The sequence below is a fragment of the Lodderomyces elongisporus genome, chromosome 1 (assembly GCF_030384665.1).
Source record: "Lodderomyces elongisporus chromosome 1, complete sequence".
NCBI lineage: Eukaryota > Fungi > Ascomycota > Pichiomycetes > Serinales > Debaryomycetaceae > Lodderomyces > Lodderomyces elongisporus.
In genome coordinates this window covers 3,189,624-3,209,151 of record NC_083673.1, presented here as the reverse complement: position 1 = coordinate 3,209,151, position 19,528 = coordinate 3,189,624, and the positions used below count along the sequence as shown (strand labels likewise).

Genomic DNA, 19,528 nt, shown 5'->3' with positions numbered 1-19,528 from the left:
AGTGTAATCCAATTGTATGCATATTGAGTGAAATCAAATAATGGTTTTTTGTTTAGCTAGCCAGGGCAACGTCCGCCGCACGCTAGATCAACGCAGAAAAAGTAACTCTTTTCTTGCCCCTTCCAAAAACTAAATCACAAACTCTTCTAATACTTTCTTCCATTTCCTGTATCTTCTACACTTAGAAAGTAACATTAAATCAAACACATCGGTCCCAATTGCCATCCATCAATACCAAATAGAACGGGGATTTTTAAAGAAACCAACGACAAGGGAAAACAAACAAACAAACAAACAAGCAAGCAAACACACACACACACACACAAACGCATTCTTTTTATTTCCTTACTTTGGGGTCTTTCTACTTTTCAACAAATATAATTAGTAATGAGCTCTATCAAGACTAGCCCTGTGAAGAAAGAAGCAACGCCAAACCCATCGCCAACCAAAAGAGTCGATGTGGCCAAAAATGAAGCAAAAGAAGGAAATGAGGTGGGTGAAGAAGGACTCGCTGCAGCTGACATTGGGGACTTCGATGAAGATCCTTCTATATTATCTGACCCAGAGGATTATCTAGATGAGAATGAGACTTTGGATATGAACCTTTCACGAGGAGATCAAAAAGTATGGTTAGTCAAATTACCAAAATACTTGATGGAACAATGGAGCAACCCCGAGAATATAAAGAGTGGCAAGCTACTAGGAAATGTGAAAATTAGAAAGGACAATAAGGGCAAACTAGATGTAAGGTTGGTCTTGGATAAGAAATTGCCAAGCATACCACAGGAATACGATATCAAGATGTTAAATACACAAGTACGGAACACATATGCATTTACTGAAGAGAACCTTAAAAAGTTTAAACAAGAACTTACAGAAGTCAGTGGCATGCCTACACAACCTGTGTTGAAAGATGTTGACGAAAAGAAGAAGAAGAAATTCCAACCAAGGCGGAAGTTCAAATACTTTCGAGTACAGAAAAATGGAGAGAATGGTGGCGCTGGTCCTATCCGAAAATACATTCCATTTGTTAAAACCATTCCTAAAAAGACAAGTCTTTTGGGTAAAGTCTGTCATGATTGTACTGTTGTGCCACTGAGAAATGACAGTAGTTATGCTGAGCTACTCAAGAAACGCGAGTCTCTAGTCAAGGCACCAGAGAGACCAAAAGTGACATTGCTTAATGAGATTCCTGGTGTTATTCAGTCCAATGCTGGACCTTCAATTAAAGGTAACAATACATCGGTATTTTTGAAGTCTACGCAACCCAAGAGTAAATCAGAAGGAAGGGCCATCAGAATGCCGAGAAAAGACCTTTTGGACCTTTTGTTTAGATGTTTTGAGGAATATGAGTATTGGTCAATTAAAGGTTTGAAGGAGCGCACAAAGCAGCCGGAGTCGTACTTGAAGGAGTCGTTGGAGTCCATAGCCACTTTAATCAAGAAGGGTCCTTATACTTCAAAATGGGCTTTGAAAGCCGAGTACAAGAAGTTGAGAGATGCAGAAAGGGCTGCTAGGTTGGGATTGACCGAAGAGCAAGATAAGGAAAAGGAAAATGAAGAAGAAGATGACGATGAAGACATGGAGGATGTTATATAAAAATGTTGATATGCTTGGTGAGTAAGCAAGGTTTCCTTTACTATATAATTCTATACGCATATATATATTAATATATGTATATACATTAAAGTCTTCTTTATCTTGATGAATCAATTACTTCTCCAGTTCGAGTTCGTTTTTAATTTCCTTTGTCTATAAGTATTACACAAAAACCGCCTCTTATCATTTGCCGGCTGAAATGTCTGTACACACACAATCCGTCAATCTTTCCCTACCTAAACAGCCCAAGTCACATAGCATGAAACTTGTGTACCGATAATGAAGTATGGTAATTTTAAGACTAAACCAGCGAATTAAATATTTTTCATACATTTTATCGAGTCAGAAAATTACTTATTAGAGATGGGCTAAATAGAGTTCTAGAGTTTTCACATTTGCTGGACTTTATCCTGATTATTGTCTTAAAAAAGAAATACTATATGATTATTCTTTTTGCTTGAAAAAAAAATCACCAAAATCACCGAAATATGGTAACAGCACTTCCTCCACATTGGTAAACTGCATTGTTGAACGAAAATAACTCCTTATTTGTTCCTTGTTCGTTTTCTCTAATGGTTTCAACTAGAAGTGAACCTTGTGTTTTCCATGCTACTTTGGGTGATTTTCTCTATCTCCTCTACATTCAAATTCTAAGTTTGTCTTTATCCCAAAAATTTTCGTTTATTAATTGAAAAAAAAATACACAAGAACGCTTATAATGATTCGACTTTCAAAGTTGGTGGCAATGATTGTTGCAATTTCTTAGCCTTAGTAGCATCGTTAACAACTAATGTGTATTGGTATCTTGATCCTCTAACCTTGAATTTGGTTTGCTTGAATTTTTTACCGTTGGCGTTGAGCTTGGTGTTGGTCTTGACGATAGCAGATTTGATGTCTGATCTTCTAGCTAATTCAACGAATTGCTTGATGTCCTTGATTTCTCTAGCCATGGTGTATGAGTGTTTATGTATATATGTGGTTTCAAGTAATGGGAAGTAGTCACTACGTATAGTGCTCGTCAAGTACTTTCGATACTATTTTTCACGATAGCTGGTAATGGTTGGTAGAGGCATGGGAGATGCGAGAAACACACAAAACATTGTTACACAAAAATTAATTTGCAATAGTAAGAATCATTAGGGTTAAGCCCTGGAAACATATTAGCCAAACTTTTCATACATATAAGTATATATGTAACTAAACAACGCCATCCCTGCTGCTATCAGAGTTACTAAAGCTATTATAGTTATTATAGTTGTTATGTTTTGTTATCGTTGTTATTTATGTTAATGATGCCATTATCAGCAATATATATGATTGTACTGCTAACTTAATTCATGATTTTGCTACTGTCTTTACGGGCACATATATACATATATTTAAATGTATTCTACTTGTGCAGTTATCTCTTTGCTTTCAGCGAAATATGCATTTTATGTAATAGTATCAGATTGAAATGATGGTGCAATACTGAAAAGGTGTTGATGTGACATGAAAGAGTCATGCGACTGTTCTTATGCCCCTTTTGTTCATTTATTCCCTACTCTATACTCTATACGTTACCACCCTTTTAGCTTTATACTTTGATCACTGGCCCATTCTCTCTTTAAAACCAATTAGTCTCTTGACACTAAGAATCCATTTTCTGGTGGATTCGTTAATCATGATGTTGCTAACTCCTTTGCCTCCAGTTATCCTTGTACTCGCACTTCTTGCGTGTATTCCGACATTGGCTACACCAATTGGCCAACAAATATTTCCAATACTTAGCTTCATGTAACTCTCATTGGCTTTGTTGAATTGGCTAGCTTGTATGTGGTACACAATAGTCGCTAAAGAAATCAACATCTCTTCAGATAACTTGTTTGCCCGAAGTTTGTACAAGAGCTTCACAATATCCTTTTTCGTCTCCAAGAGCAACGAATCGTGGTCTCCAGAATTTGATTCTTCTTTTTCCCATTCCGAAATAAGATTTTTAAGATAAACTCGAATTTGGATTCGCAATTCCCCTTTGTGTGAAGCAATATCAATGATAGACTCAAGTGTAACCCGCTGCTTTTCCGAATCCTCGTGGTATGGCTTTTCCTGTTCCAACCAGGAAGCATATTTTTTATTCTGCAACTCGATTGGTAAAAGGTATTGAAGCTTCTTGAGCTTTTGCAATCGTGTAAGCGAAGCGTCATTTTCATTATATTGGGCTAGCTTTTCGTCAATTGCCTCGTCACTCAAGCCTTCAACTAGACTCAAACGTGGATCGGGCTTTGATGCAACATTTTCTTGATCTAAAGTGTTATCATCCTCTAAATCAACAGGAACTGCGTTATCATGATTATGAATAGTTGAATTTTCACTTTCCAAACGATTTCGATTTGTAACAATTTCCGTTAACTCTGTATCATTTTCGGCTTCAGCTACTATTTTTTGTTTTTTGCACTTCTCCGCCGACTTTTTGTTTGACTTTCTCTTTTTCTTCTTGTTGTTAATTTCTTGTGATAATAGACTGGTGAAATCCATAATCCCTGGTGTATTCGCCTATTTGTATACTTAAATTCAACTCTTTCACAGCATTTACGCAATAAGTATATGCATATAAATATATATATATATATGTGTGTGTGTGTGTTTGTATGTACAACCTATTAATATTAATCCCACTTGGTCTATAAAAAGTGTTGGGATATGACCGTATCACTTTGCAAAGAGCGTGCAGATTACCCCGGTTTTCCTTTTATTATTACCATTACTATTATTCATTTTGCTTTTCTTCCTTCTTTCCTTCTTTCCTTCTTTCTTTTTTTTTTTGGTGTGGTATGAAAATTATCATGTGAAATAGAACGGAAAACTGAGCGCAATCTTCTGATTCTGAGAGTCAAAATCAGGAGCCCTTTACACTCACCTCACTACTACCAACTAACACTCCAATCTAGGTCAACAAACTTATCCGAGATATCCCAATCATCTCTTTTTTTCTTTCCACAAATAAAATAAAAAGAAGAAAAAACAAGGAGAAAAAGAAAGAAAAGAAAAAAGGAATAGAAGAAACAAAGAATAATTCTTAGAACCAGGTACTTGAGATAATTAACTACTATCAAACTACACGGTTGAGTAATTAGCAGATCCGTAGCATAGTTTCCAACCACATATTTAGCACCTCGGGAGAAGCAATTGAGCTTTGATTATCACTAGAGTTACTGTTTCTATTACGAATCCTCAACATTTGATTCAAATTTTACTTTTTACTAATAACAGCACAATGTCATCCACCGACTCACACAAATCAGATTCAAAATCTAAATCGGCAGCAAGTAAAACTGAGGAAGATACGCAGCAACTGCGTACAAGTTTAGAAAGTACAAGCAGTTCAGCTAGTGCCGCCGTTGCTGCCACTACTGCTACTGCTACTCCTGCTACTGCTTCTGCTTCTGCATCTGCGGACTCGCCGTCATCATCAGCAAATAAATCTGGGGAAAGTGGCATACGCGCCAAATTTGCCGTACAAACCCCGCCAAATTTGTCAGGCTTATCTGGTTCGTCATCTTCAAAGAAATCCATCACCACAAAGCCACAATCGTCACCGTTACTATCATCGACTCCGCCGCTGGTATCCAAAGCTTTAGTCAATGCTTATCCCTATTTGCTAATTGTCAATAAGATTTTATCGATTGCCACTTGGACAAACGAGGACTACTGGGTTAATGTTGTGCTCTTAGCATTGTACGCACTCTTTGTCCTATACTTTGAGCAGGTTGTAACCTGGCTTGGTCATTTACTCATTGCTGCTGCTATAACTTTGTATGCCGTATTGAACAATCGCATCATTGAGGAAGCAAGTCTTCGTCCAACTTTGGACGATGTTGTCCAAGCATTAAATGCTACTTGTTTGAAAGCCGACATGCTATTATTACCAATAACATCACTCTCCTTAACAGCATACGACATTAAACGGCTCTTGTTTACTACGGTTTTTCTCACACCAATCTATCTCGTTTTAACCTTTTTATTTATTAGACCAAGGACGATCTTGCTTTTTACTGGAGTATTCTTGATGACATACCATTCTTCTTATTCAATTGTAATTAGAAGGATCTTATGGCAGATAAAATTGGTGCGTCTTATTTGTTTTTACTTGACTGGACTCGACTTGTCGCAAACAAGAAACCACTCGTTGTTTGCAGCTGCGTTTGCAAAAGTGCAGAGTAATAGTCAGGATGGTTTAGGTAGAGGATCTACAAAGCCAGTCAGATTTACTTATGTTATATACGAAAACCAGAGAAGATGGCTTGGTATAGGGTGGACATCAAACTTGCTTTCGTACGAAAGAACTGCTTGGACTGATGAATTTCTCAATGAAAGTAGCTCAATTGAGACATTTAAATTGCCTAATACAACCGATAGCAACAATTTGCCCATAACCTCAGACATTGAAGGTGCTAGCTGGAGGTGGGTAGACAAAACTTGGAGATTGGATTTGACCAACGATGGGGCAATCACTTTACCAGCATCAAAACATTCCAAAACAACTGCAAACCCCACATCCGATGAGGGCTTCGTATATTACGATAATGTTTGGAAGAAGCCAACAACAGAAGATTCATTTTCCAAGTATACAAGAAGAAGAAGGTGGATAAGAACTGCAGAATTGATTTACAATCAGAACAATAGCAATAGTAGTGGTATCAATAACCAAGCGGGAAGTAATGTAGTTGGATCTGCACTCGAAGAGAAAATTGAGAGCCTCAATGATCCTGTAAAGGCCACCGGTAATGATATGAAGGAAAAAAAAGTCAAAAACTTACGATTTGCGGAGAATTCCGAAGATGCAAAGCAAATTGATGTTGATACCAAGACTAATGTAGTAGATGGTGCAAATGTTGCTAACGAAGAAGCTGTAGCATCAGACAAAAAGGCTCTATAGATTCAAATGCATTATATATAAACCCTTTTTCTTTGTTTTAGCATTTTGTAAGTTGTTGTGATTTAGCTCGAAACCCCTTAATAATATTTTTTTTCTTTTAGTTTAGATAATGCACATATGCTAGTTGATACGGAGAAATGACCTGATTCTTTTAATTATTTTTTTATTGTTCTGTTTTTCTGTTTAAAAAATTGTTTTAGATAACATAATTGGACTTGTACTGAAGAAAGCTTAATAATAAAATATATATGAAAATAAATTAAAACATAAATAGAATAGGTTGGACTGTTATCGCCGGTTGATAAAGGACATAAGATAGTCCGCCCCTCATCGGTTTCGTCCGTGGAATAGTACAGCCAGTTCTTTTTTAGCTCTTTTTTTTTTCTCTATTTTCCTTTTTTTGCTTACGTGCGTGCGCGTGTGTTTAGTGACGGAGATGTCCGAAGCTCGACGCAAATTCGCTAATCGCAAAACTTATTCATTCGTTGTGTTTTGTTTTTTGACTTTTGTGTAGTGATGGGAAATGTATTCTTATCACAATCAAATGAGCAAGAGAGGAAAGGAGCAAAGGAGGAAATGTCCTACATCTCGACAATGCATAAATAGTGATACGATTTCCCAGGTTGATTGGTAAACATTCTTCTTTTTGCTTAATTATCCTTCTCCACCATTCCATCCTTCTTAGCTGTCTTTTCGTTATAGTCAAAAAGACAAAGAGCAAAGCGAAGTAAAAACATAAACAATAAAAATAAGAAATAGCATTAGCTTAATCCATACAGTTGTCGCCTCCACCCAAACCCAAATACCAATTCAACAATGTCAGTAGAAATAGTTAAAAGCTCATACGGTAAAGCTAACGTCAAGTTTCTCAAGGTTAGAAAAGATGCAAACAACCCCAAAGTTCAAGAAATTCTTGAAGCCAATGTGAAAGTTTTGTTGAGGGGTAAATTTGATACTTCATACACTGAAGCAGACAATTCATCAATTGTTCCAACCGATACAGTCAAAAACACCATTTTGGTTGAGGCAAAGACTCACAACGTTTGGCCAATTGAATCATTTGCTGCTCATTTAGCCAAACATTTTACTTCAAAGTATGAGCAAGTGGAAGGTATCGAAGTTAGCATAGTGCAGGCATTATGGAAGAAAATACAACTTGAAGGTAAAGAACACGATCACTCATTTAAGCACGAAGGACCAGAAACTCGTCAAACGTATTTGAACTATGAGAAGGCTAGCAAAAAATTACAGTTATCTTCATCAATTAAGGATTTGAAAGTCTTGAAATCAACCGGTTCAATGTTTTATGGTTACAATGTATGTGACTACACTACTTTGAAACCAACCAAAGACAGAATCTTATCTACAGATGTCGAGGCTACATGGACATTTGACTCAAACAAGATTGGAACTTTGGATGACATTATCAAGAGCGGTTCGATCTTTGATAACGCATATAACCAAGCTAAGGACGTCACTTTGGAATTGTTTTGCAAAGAGAACTCGCCATCTGTGCAAGCCACCATGTACAACATGTCACAAAAGATTTTGGACAACGTTAGCGAGATTGCAACAGTGAGATACGTATTACCAAATATCCACTACATCTTGTTCAACTTTGAGTGGAAGGGAATCAAAAACAATGATGACTTATTCTACCCATCCTCTGATCCAAACGGTTTGATCACATGTACCGTCGGTAGAAAAGGTGATAAAGCTAAATTATAGACTTCTATAGATTTCTTGTTGTTAATTTGATATTGTATGTTACTATCTTTCAAATGCTTCGTCTTGTCTTTTTGTTCATTCTTTTTCGTTTTTCCCACTCTCTTTGCTCATGATAACAAATTCATTCAATTACAAGCTTTCTCTGTCTATCTGTCTGTCTGTCCATCTGTCTGTGTCTCTCACTCTCTCTCTCTCTCTGTCCATGCAGTTCCTGGTAAGAATAGTTTTTGTCAAATGGCTTTCAACAATTAATGACATATTATGAGAAGCTTTATTTAGCTACACTATGAAAGGCAGTATAAATCACTCACACGACTTTCATTCTTTATTATTCTCACTATTTTTCTATAATTTTTGTTACCTTTTTTTGTTTTTACTTGTTTGCTTGTTTGTTTATTCGTTTGGCAATCTCAACCGCTTAAGTGGTTCCAACTCAAAATCAAGCTCTTGTGCCCAACTTCGCGCATTACCACTTCAGACACTTCCTTCTCACTTAAACCATTTCACCCCCATTTCCCCCCCCCCCCCCCCTTCCTCTCTCTCTCTTCTCCCCCAAACTTTCATCATCACCATCGCGTTGAGATGAAGCGAAAAATGTCTCATCACAAAACCGATTGAAATTTTTATATAAAAATCAAAAGTAAAATATAACCTTGAACAGCTCGGTCATAGTAGCGATATACATGCCTCCAATCCACCATACTTTCTTAACAGTGCTTGCAACAGCTGCAGCTACAGTAGCTCTAGTGGAACTCTATCATACTTACAAAGATGCTACATCTCTAATTAAGAAGAAGTCCCAAACGGTTGGTGACAATGACAACCAAGGTCACAAAACGAAAAAGTTTGGTAAAAAAGCCAACTATTCTGAAGAGCTTATTCGAGAACAGTTGGCTAGGAACTATGCATTTTTAACAGAAGACGGGATGCAAAAAGTGAGAGATCAAAGGATCGTTGTGGTAGGTGCAGGAGGTGTTGGTTCCTGGGTTGCAACAATGCTTGCGCGTTCAGGTGTTGAAAAATTGAGAATTATTGATTTTGACCAAGTCTCGCTAAGCTCTTTGAACCGTCATTCCGTGGCGAATTTAAAAGATGTGGGAACACCTAAGGTCGACTGTTTGAAAACGCATTTATTGGAAATTGCTCCCTGGATAGATATTGATGTGCACAACAAGTTATGGAATCTCGACTCTGCAGATGAGTTGATATTTGGTAATGAGTTTAAACCTACATATGTTGTTGATTGTATCGATAATTTTGACACAAAATGTGATTTGTTGACTTATTGTTATAAGCATGAGATACCAATCGTGTCATCGGCTGGTGCAGCTACAAAGTCTGACCCAACTAGAATAAACCTTGCGGATATTTCCAAAACCGAAGAGGATCCACTTGCTAAAAAAATCAGAATTGTTTTGAAGAAAAGAGGCATAGTTGAAGGTATTCCTATGATTTTTTCAGCCGAAAAACCAGATCCAAGGAAAGCCAAACTTCTTCCATTACCCGATGAAGAATTCGAAAAGGGACGTGTTAATGAGCTTTCGGCGTTGCAGGATTTCAGGGTCCGCATTTTACCAGTGTTGGGAACAATGCCAGGTATGTTTGGTCTTGCGATTGCAACATTTATATTGACTACTGTGGCGGGATATCCTATGGAGCCTATTGAAGGAAAAAACAGGTACAAGATCTATGATGACCTTATCAAGAGCTTGGCAGCACAGCAGTATAGGATTGGCGTAGAGGAGCTGAAAGTGCAGATCTCAGTGACAGACGCGAGCTATATATTGGAAGAAGTGTTCAAAGGTAAATCTCCAATCTCCAATTTCTCTACAAGATTGACATTGTGTCGCTGGGATCCTAAGCAACAAATAAGTTGTCAGAATGTGGTGGTGATGACAAAGGAAGAACAGAGGAACCACGAGAAACGAGTGATTTTGGGTGGTGAGACGATTGAAGACGTATACCCCGCCGAAGTTATTGAGAAAGTGAAAAAGAGATTTGAAGATGAGGCTTACTATTCAACATTTAGATAGAAGCATAGCATATATCACAGAATGAATTACAATGCTAAAATGCTTGTAAGTTTTTGCTTTTGTTTTAGTTTTTGTTTTTTTGGAAGTGGACAGGGAGGTTAGCAACACACATTTGTTTCCAAAAAAAAAAAAACAAAAAAAAAGAAAAAACCCACCCAATTTTAAAACAACAGTAAATTTGCATATTTGTACCCAAACCAATTCATATATAGATTTATATCGATAGTACTCTTTGTTCTACGGAGCTAATGCCAGACCGGAATTGGTGATATCCAGTACCTCTTCCGCTTTTCTTTTGTTTTTTTTTTTGTTTTGTTTCTATTTCTCTATTTCTCTATTTCTCTATTTCTCTATTTCTCTATTTCTCTATTTCTTTAATTCCGCAAACGTTGCTTTTAGACTGCGAAACATGGAGCAGCGCAAAGTTCTAGATTTTCCGCGGCCCCAAAGGAGGGGGGGCGGAGAAGTGCTTCTTTAAAGCAAGTTAGCTTGGGAGGCACGCCGCAATCGAGGTTCCAGAAGGGAGGGGGACGAAATGAAGGAAGAAAAAAAAAAGTCACCATCCGTAACTACACTCTCTACTCATTTTGTCAAACTTGTAACTGTTTCGCCATCAATTTGATTAACTCCACTACCACTAATACTGCCACTGCCGCTACCACTACCATAATAGTTGGTTTATTTTCATCTTAAAGCTTGTTGCTGCAATGTACACGTTCAATCCCTTGAGGCGACTTGGGTTTCAGCTAGGTCTCAATTCTTCGTACAAACCATTCACATTTCGGTCGTTGCGTTCTCATCTCTTACGCCGTCGCTTTCAATCAACTACAACTACCACACCAAATGGTACTCATCCACCACCTAAGAAACCTCAAGGTATTAAAGCTTTGATGAAGGAATACGGGTACCCTGCATTGGGTGTATACCTTGCGCTTTCCTTTGTCGATTTGCCTATATGTTATGTACTTGTGCATTCTATGGGTAAAGAGAAAATTGAATACTACGAAAATAAAGTTAAGCAACAGTTTGGATATGGGTTGAGTGATGAAGAATTACAAAGAAAGCAAGAGATTGAGGAAATACACGAGCGTATAGAAGAAGGGAAAGACCCCAATGCTCGTGCCAACAAGCAGAAAGAAAAAGAAAATATGCAGAGTATGGTGGGATATCTCAAAAGCCAATTTTCATGGACAGAATTCCTTATTGCTTATGGATTGCACAAGAGTTTGATATTTATTCGTTTACCAATAACTGCGGCAATCACACCTAGTGTTGTGAAGTTGTTGAGATCGTGGGGTTTTAGAATTGGACAAGATAAATTAAGAACTAGTGCCAAATTGGCCAAAGATCTAGCAAAATCGGGTATTAATGATTTTACTGCATCTAACCCGAAATTTGGTAGTCGACCTGGCAAAAGAAAGTGGTGGTGGTTCTTTTAGGTTTGTGCAGCATCGACTCTTTTTTTTGTCAAAATTGTAAATGGCGATTAGAAAACATTTTTATATGTATATAGAAAGAAAGAAAGAAAGAAAGAAAGAAAGAAACATACAAAATCATACATGTATCTGTATATACAAAGTGATGCCAGAAAAGAAACAGAAAAAAAAGAAAAAAAAAAAGAACTAGACATTAATAGTGGATGTTGATGTAGCGTTTAAGTATAAAAATTATTCCTTTGACTTTGAAGGGAAAATGGAAGGAGAAGAAAAAATTAATTTCAAGGCTTTCTTTCATAATGTGCATTATCATTTCTATCCATTTATCGTATCTATCTACATTCTACTCTACTTTACTTATGTTTACTTTATTCGACTTTGTTCTGGTTAAATTCCCAAGAACTTTTTCATACGCTCATAAACAAAAAAGGAACATGCAACCATGGGCACCACCTTCATGTATCCGATACTCAATCCAACAAAGAAGCCACGGAATCCACTCTCTTTGTATATCAACAGTGCTGTCTTTCTAAAGCTAAGAAAATTGCCACCATTCACTGCACCGCCAACCTGCATCCTTCTCCTAATAACTTCAAATGGGTATGCTGCAGTTTGTGAACATAATCCGGCCAAGCCACCAGCAGCCAACTGAGCATATGCCTTGAGCGGCGCTCTCGATTCTCTAGTAGACTTTGTCTTTTTGTATATATCTTCACTACTTTTTTTCGACTTTGGTTGCACTGTATATTTACTCAACCATTTTGATCTCAAGATATCGTGCAATAAATCATGTGTGTAAAAGCTCACACCAGCATACGGGATCATCCCCATTATTGTCGGTGCAAAACCTCGATAAAAGTTACTGATTTTCTGAATGCCTCGAGGCAAGATGTGTCTTGTAACTCTATACCATTCGGGATCATTAGACCTAATAGGCGGGTTTTCGTTGAAAATGAGTTTAATGGTATCATATATTCTACCCTTGTGGTGCTTTGAAAATTGTGAGTGACCCAGGTGTGCTCTGGGGTGCAGAAGGTTCCTTGTCTCGTACGCCAATCTCACTCGAATCAAATCTAAAGGATATGTTAAAAACACAGACGCTAAACCAGATAAGGAACCCGACATAAATCTTCTTCCGGCCGTCTCGTACAAGTCATTTGGAATGAGAATCTGTCTTATTTGCTCGTATGCAACAAACTTGATCGCTGCGTATGGGAATATACGTAATAATGTAATCGAATGACCTTGGTATAGTCCCCATACACCATCGCTCTTCCATATCCTTTTGCCTGCGTCTATAAGACCGCGAAAAGTGCCTCTATATTTGATAAATTCAGGGTTTGATGTTTGGAAAAGAATCTTTATTCGGTCCAAGGGGGCAACTAGCGTCTTTGCACAAGAGCCGGCAACTCCGCCTGCTATCCCCAGTAAAATGACATATTGTAGACTTTGTTTGTCTATGACTTTAATACTTTCTATCGGAGTAGACTGGTCGTTTGAGTAGTAGCCCGGATGAGGTATTGTTTGGTGGCTGATATTGTATTCTGCTGTGGTTGAAGCTGTAGTAGAGCTGGTGTTGGTATTATCTCCGTGGGAAGCCTCCAGTGGAAATGATGACGAAGAGGAGGAGGAGGAGGTGGTGGTGGAAGAATATGATGAGGGTGATGGTGGTGGTGGTGGTGATGGTGTTGGCATTCTTGAGGTTGGTATTGAAACTAGCACATTCCCTGTATTTGAAGTAGACATGCTTGGGTAATTTTCGGTCGACAATATAGATGCTGTTGTTGTTGGTGTTGTTGTTGTTGTTGTTGTTGTTTTAGATGGTGATGGTGTTGACACAGGAGTTGCATTTCGCAGTAGTGCGGTTTCTGACATTCAGGTGCAGGTATACTTATAAACAGACGATTGCTTCCTAATTTCTAGAGTGTAACACAGTTTTGTTAGCTATGGAGTTGAAAGTTGTGAAATTTGGCGTATTTAAGCAAAGTTTGTTTGGGAAAAACTATTGGAGATAAGAGTTGTTTTGTTCCGAGGTGTTCTCGAGTAATGTGAAAATATTGCTGATAAATTGAGTAGTGGGGGGGGAGGGGAGGAGGGGTGATACTCCAGTACTTTGTGAACCCCAGTCTAAAAGTTCCAAGTATAATAAAAACTTTTTAAAACAATGCAAAACAAAGCAAAGCAAAGCAAAAAAGAAATAAGAAAAGAACAAAACAAAACAAAAGAAAACAAAAGAGGTGAATGGATTAACTATCTCTCAGGCACTATCTGACCCTTTTATTCTTTCTAATCTTTCTCCCAAGGACTATATTAACAATGGAAGAAACTCTGTTGGTTACAGCTCAGTTTCAAAAAAAAATAAAAAAAAATAAAAAAAAATAAAAAAAAAAAAATAAGAAAGAAAAAATATGAAGGAGAGAGAAAGGGAAAAAAGAATAACCAACCAACCAACTAAGAAACTTACTTACTAAGTTACTGCACCTCAATACTATTTTGTAAAGAGAGACAAAGAGAAAGAGACAAAGAGAGACAAAGTTAAAGAGAAAGGTGATGCTCCCACTTTTTATTGTCAAGAAAAGACAGTTGGTAGCGACCCCACTTTTTTCTTTGTATAAAATATTAATGTGTTAGGAGAGAGGCCACAGGTGCTACGCTTATGGTTTTTTTTTTGATTTTGCACCCTACCAGCTATTTACATGTTTAAAAGATATTATAGAAGAGTAGAAAAAGCACTAGAGTAAGAAAAAGAAAAAGAAAAAACAGATCACTAAACATTTACAAACAGTTTGTTTTTAATTGATTCGAGGATGAAAAAAAATTTTTTTCAAGAATGCATTTCTCTTTTATTTTTTGTACTTTCGTGCAGAGAAAAAAAATTTTTTTTTTTTGTGGGGTAAGATGAAGACCTTTTTCTCTTTTTTGCTTCTAACCAAATGATGCGAAAAAAAAAAAGAATGCACATATATCAATAACTAATCATTATATAGATGACCACCAGTCACTTTAATTACAATGTTGTGCACCATAGAGAAAACAATATACAGACCAACTTCATTTTAAACTATCTTTTGAGAACTCTTTCCAATGTATAGTATGGATATCACAGTAAGGTTTTAAGAGAAAAGAAAGAAAGGAGAGAAGAGAACAAAATTAAAAAAATTTACAAAAATTACAAAAATTGCAAAAATTTACAAAAATTTAAAAAAAGGGTTTTATGGGTAATATTTAAAAGTAGCCATATCTATTTGGAAAAAAAGTATATGAAAAGCCCAAAAGAAATAAAAAAAAAGAAAAGAAACAAAGCCATCTTTTTCTTTACTCGTGCGTCCATATTTCCAAAACATTCAATAAGCTTCCTAGGTATGTGTAACAATATAATACAAAAGCATCGAGATATTAAACTCTCGAGCCTCTTTTTTTTTGTTTTCTTCTTAGTTTTTATATCTCATTTTTCTAATAAATTTTTTTGGGGGGAACGGAGAAGGTTGGAATAGGGTGGAAGGGATGTCAGAAACGAAATCTTCTTCTTCTTCTTCTTCTTCTTCTTCTTCTTCTTCTTCTTCTTCTTCTTCTTCTTCTTCTTCTTCTTCTTCTTCTTCTTCTTCTTCTTCTTCTTCTTCTTCTTCTTTAAAATCAATCAAACAACAGGCAAACAAGCTAGTATGTAGCCAAGTAGAAAGAGAGGGAAAAAAAGAACCTTCCTTCCCCCCTCCTCCTTGCCCAGCTTAAGCTAAACAACATCATTAAGCATCACAACACAAAAAACAAATAAAGATGAAGCTACAAAAGCAAAGTCTAATTGAAATTCATCAACCTCTGTATTTCATCTACTGGTGACCAGCAGGTGAGGCACTGGTTGGTGGTCTGTACCCAGAAGTTCTATCCTTGTGGTAGCTTGAAGGTGATCTACCTCTAATAACCAATGGTGGAGATTCAACTGACCCTAACAAAATGGGTTGGATTTGCAACTCCTCATCCTCGACTATTCCCAAAAGTTCACAGCTCAAAGTAAAGTACCTCGCCGAGGTCAGTGTGCTCTTGACTCTAATTGAACTCGTGAATTGTATTCTCTCAAATCTAGCAACTTTAGAGATGGAGTCACTTGGATAGTTTCTCAATATTGATGAGTCGTTGGTCTGGTTAAGATTGTAATCGTTATAATATTGAGCTCTGTCAAAGAAGAAAATCTTATTCATGTGCTCAATCTTACCACCATTACGCTTATTACAACTAGCACGAACAGTATCATGATCGGGCAAGTCACCAGGCAAGGCAGGGTAGATTGGTGGTGGGAATTGAGGACCTTTATCTCTCTTCGCAGTGTGTTGGATTAAAGAAATGGCAACATCATCATCTGAACATTTAGCAACTAATCGAATAGCAAAATAGCTAATGTCCAATCTGGTTTGACCAGCATGATGCTGGTGGTGTGGATGATGAGGATGGTTCTGTGGCTGGTTCATCGATGATGATGATGATGAAGAAGAAGAAGAAGACGTGTGGTTTGGAAGCTTTGAGCCGTTGCCATTCATTCCATTCTTGTTCGACGTGTCATATGTGTAGAACCTATTTTCAAGGAATCTATTAAAGTCCAAGTTTTGGAAATTAAACGAGGCAACTAATGTAAAGTAGTTTCTCTTGTATCCTATCCAAGTACCGGTTTCGCCCATCTCAAACCCACGATCGATTCTTGCGTGAAGCATCGGTAATACAGGCATATCGTTGGATTTCAAGTACACTGGTTGGTGTTGCTCCATCATACCGAAAGGAGGTCCAACACGGAACAAGTCACTTGATCTAGGAGCAACTTTCCTCGTTGAAGTTTCCATCAACTCGTTTTGACTTGCACGTGCCAACATTTCCATATGGTGTTGCTGGGCAAGCGCGTGAGCATCCATCACATTTTGTGGTTGTTGTTGTTGTTGCTGTTGTTGCTGGTGTTGTTGTTGCTTTTGTTGAAGTTCTTTTTGCTTCTTTGTCTGGCGAGGTTGCTTGCCCCTAACAGCTTGTGGAACTTGTGCAGTTGGCTGAGGAGTAGATTGTGGGGTATGGTGCAACGATTGGGATATTTGGTTGTGGCCAAAGTGGTTGAGCAGTGAGGGAATTGGAGCAGTCACAGGGTTAGCAACACCACTGCCAATACCTACTCCACCGACACCCGCTACACCCGCTACACCGGCAACGCCTGGAACGCCTGGAACACCTGGAACACCTGGAACGCCACCTAAATGTTGGCCACCTTGGATCTGATGGCCCAAGTGGTGCAATTGTTGTTGTTGCGATTGTTGTTGGTAGGCCATTGGATTAAACTGAAGGTTCAACTGGTCGTGAGTATCGTGGCCAGTAGTGGAAGCAGCGCCAGACAAGTGTGGAAGCATGTGTTGATGCTGTTGTGTGTAGTGCGGTTGTTGTTGTTGCTGATATGGGTTCGGCGTCAACAATTGGTGGTGCAATTGTTGGTGATATTGTTGTTGTTGTTGTTGCTGTTGCGGTTGTTGCTGTTGTGGGTTTTGACCAGCACCATAGTGAGCTAAGGGATGAGCAGTAGATGTAGTGACTTGTTGGTATGGTTGAGGAGTGTGCAGCTGAGAGTGAGACAAGTGTTGTTGGTGTGATGATGTAGAGGAGGAGGAAGGTGCTGGTGGTTGATGTTGTTGAGTGGCTATTCCATAGTGGTGTGAGAGTGGTTGTTGTTGTTGTTGTTGTTGAGGAAGAGTGTGCATTTGGTGGAGGTGCTGTTGTTGAGGTGTTTGCGCTTGTTGTTGTTGTTGTTGTTGTTGTTGTGGTGTTTGCCCTTGTTGTTGATGGTGAAGAGGTTGCAAGTGAGCACCATTAACTTGATGAGCAGCAGATGCGGCATTCAACCCATTGGTGTCGTACAAACTCGATTGAGAATTGTTTGAGTGTTGAGTTTGTTGGTGGCCAATTGGAGTATGGCGGTTTGAGGTTGAGTTTATCCCAGGGGTTGAAGAGGGCTGGTATTGTTGTTGTTGCTGCTGTTGCTGTTGGGGGTGGGGGTGGTGGTGTTGGTGTTGTTGGTGCAAAGAGTCTTCGCTCTTGAGGTGGTTGTGCATGCCTGACACATTGACTGAAGAGGCATCTTCAGCTGAGATGCCGGAATCTTCATTTCCTAAACTCATCATTTTCATTCACACTGGCGGATAGGATAACGATAATCTTCTTTGGTTTTCAGTTTCTTTTTTTTTTCTTTTTAACAAATTTTTTTCTTTTCTATTCTTTGATGATTGAAAAGAAAAAGGTTAAAAACAAAAGGAAAATTCGAAAACGAACAAGAAGTTGATAAAATAGGGAAAAAAAATAGGGGAAACTAAAACTAGTTCAATAAAATGACGTGGAACTTTGATGGATCAGTGGTTTGGCTAACTAAGTAATGAGTTGTAAGGGTGATGGTGGTTATTGCTATGATTAATTTGTTTGTGATTTTGTTCTTCTTTTTTTTTGGCAAACAGTAAACAATGAATTATCAGAATCAAAAACAAGAACTAGAACAAGAAAGATCTTTTTTTAAAAAAGAAAAAAGACGAATAAATGTGTACGGTAGTATCTATTCGTAGTTAGTTGGTTTCCTTTTAATAAATCTTCTTATTCTTCTATTTCTGCTACTATTCAGACTTCTTGTTGCTATATCCTCTTCTGTTGTGAGTATGTTAAATCTTCAACAGAAAGTTTGTAATGAAATAATGAGATGTTTGAGTTTGTGGAAGAATGGACAGAGAAAGAGAGAAGAAGAAAAAAAAAAAAAAAAAACATATATACTTCATTCACTCGCAACGCCAAATGAGAAATTTTTTTTTTCTCTTTTTCTCTCTTTTTTTTCTCTTTTTGTGTGTGTGTCCAAATGTTTGTGTGTGTGTGTGTGAGAAGGACAAACAGAACGAAACAGAGAGCCAGAAGGGGAGGAAGGGAGGAAGTAAAAAAATAAATAAAAAAAAAAATATAAAAAATATAAAAAAAAAAAAGAAATTAAAAAAATTTTCCTTCTCAAGATTGTGTTGTATTTGTTGTTTGTTTTTTTCCGTTTTAGCGGGGGTAGTGTACTTTGACACAAGATGTCTTTAACAAATATCCTTTTCATATAACTATTCAACAAAAGAATAATAACAATTGATGAATTTCAAGTGTGGGTAGTATTGGTATACCTCTCTTTCTGTTTACTTATTACCTTATACTATTCTCTATTCTTCTGCTAATTCTAGTTTAGTTTTTCTATTCACTATTGAATGATGTGTCAATACTATTACAAGTCTCTCACTGAAGAGTAAAGTTAAAGTACTGAATCTTACTGTGGAGAGCTACCAACATTTCTGCAACGGAAATGTGTAGTCTCTGTATAAAATTTGCATTTTGCCACGCTACCAGAAATAAACTTAAAGTGTGAGTGTGAGTATCTAGTTTATGGAAAAGACATCAACATTTTTCTTTTTCAAATGAACAGAAGGTTAGTCTATATCTGAATATATTGATTTCTTTACCAAATAAACATTGTTTTCTAGGGCTTTTTTTTTGTTCCGTTTGTTGCTTTGTCTTCTGTTAGTCTATATATATACATATATATATATATATATATATATTGTATGTGTATGTGTCTCTAATACTCATCGCTAAAAGTACACATACACACGCTCCCTCTACCTCTATTTTCGGCAAATGTGAAATTTTCAACTCTTCGCGCGAATCAAAAAAATAATAAAATTAAAAAAAAAAAAATAAAAAAAGTATATAGTAAAGTCGTGCACTATTGCTCAATATGTGTCGAATATCTCTTTTTTTTCTTTCCCCCCCCCTAAACTTTTGAT

The 19,528-nt window shown here is 37.3% G+C and overlaps 9 protein-coding genes across 9 annotated transcripts; 5 read left to right on the top strand and 4 right to left on the bottom strand. All coding sequences in view use genetic code 12, as the record gives it.

Annotated features, from left to right (window-relative positions):
* Positions 1–387: 387 nt before the first annotated feature.
* On the top strand, positions 388–1,599 carry PVL30_001155 (uncharacterized protein; the record flags this gene model as incomplete). Its single annotated transcript, XM_001528616.1, has 1 exon — positions 388–1,599. One exon carries the CDS (start codon positions 388–390, stop codon positions 1,597–1,599), a length of 1,212 nt encoding a protein of 403 aa, XP_001528666.2.
* Positions 1,600–2,312: 713 nt separating this feature from the next.
* On the bottom strand, positions 2,313–2,549 carry RPL38 (60S ribosomal protein L38; the record flags this gene model as incomplete). The annotated part of the gene is made up of 1 exon (XM_001528615.1): positions 2,313–2,549. The coding sequence occupies one exon, from the start codon at positions 2,547–2,549 to the stop codon at positions 2,313–2,315; it is 237 nt and encodes a 78-aa protein (XP_001528665.1).
* A 637-nt stretch (positions 2,550–3,186) lies between these two features.
* Positions 3,187–4,113, bottom strand: PVL30_001153 (uncharacterized protein; the record flags this gene model as incomplete). Its single annotated transcript, XM_001528614.1, has 1 exon — positions 3,187–4,113. The coding sequence occupies one exon, from the start codon at positions 4,111–4,113 to the stop codon at positions 3,187–3,189; it is 927 nt and encodes a 308-aa protein (XP_001528664.1).
* Positions 4,114–4,852: 739 nt separating this feature from the next.
* On the top strand, positions 4,853–6,514 carry PVL30_001152 (uncharacterized protein; the record flags this gene model as incomplete). The annotated part of the gene is made up of 1 exon (XM_001528613.1): positions 4,853–6,514. One exon carries the CDS (start codon positions 4,853–4,855, stop codon positions 6,512–6,514), a length of 1,662 nt encoding a protein of 553 aa, XP_001528663.2.
* Positions 6,515–7,330: 816 nt separating this feature from the next.
* Positions 7,331–8,242, top strand: PVL30_001151 (uncharacterized protein; the record flags this gene model as incomplete). The annotated part of the gene is made up of 1 exon (XM_001528612.1): positions 7,331–8,242. One exon carries the CDS (start codon positions 7,331–7,333, stop codon positions 8,240–8,242), a length of 912 nt encoding a protein of 303 aa, XP_001528662.1.
* A 683-nt stretch (positions 8,243–8,925) lies between these two features.
* On the top strand, positions 8,926–10,275 carry PVL30_001150 (uncharacterized protein; the record flags this gene model as incomplete). Its single annotated transcript, XM_001528611.1, has 1 exon — positions 8,926–10,275. One exon carries the CDS (start codon positions 8,926–8,928, stop codon positions 10,273–10,275), a length of 1,350 nt encoding a protein of 449 aa, XP_001528661.2.
* A 707-nt stretch (positions 10,276–10,982) lies between these two features.
* NAT2 (DUF1279 super) lies at positions 10,983–11,714 on the top strand (the record flags this gene model as incomplete). The annotated part of the gene is made up of 1 exon (XM_001528610.1): positions 10,983–11,714. One exon carries the CDS (start codon positions 10,983–10,985, stop codon positions 11,712–11,714), a length of 732 nt encoding a protein of 243 aa, XP_001528660.1.
* A 384-nt stretch (positions 11,715–12,098) lies between these two features.
* LEU5 (coenzyme A transporter) lies at positions 12,099–13,457 on the bottom strand (the record flags this gene model as incomplete). The annotated part of the gene is made up of 1 exon (XM_001528609.2): positions 12,099–13,457. One exon carries the CDS (start codon positions 13,455–13,457, stop codon positions 12,099–12,101), a length of 1,359 nt encoding a protein of 452 aa, XP_001528659.2.
* A 2,081-nt stretch (positions 13,458–15,538) lies between these two features.
* PVL30_001147 (uncharacterized protein) lies at positions 15,539–17,860 on the bottom strand (the record flags this gene model as incomplete). The annotated part of the gene is made up of 1 exon (XM_001528608.1): positions 15,539–17,860. One exon carries the CDS (start codon positions 17,858–17,860, stop codon positions 15,539–15,541), a length of 2,322 nt encoding a protein of 773 aa, XP_001528658.2.
* Positions 17,861–19,528: the final 1,668 nt, after the last annotated feature.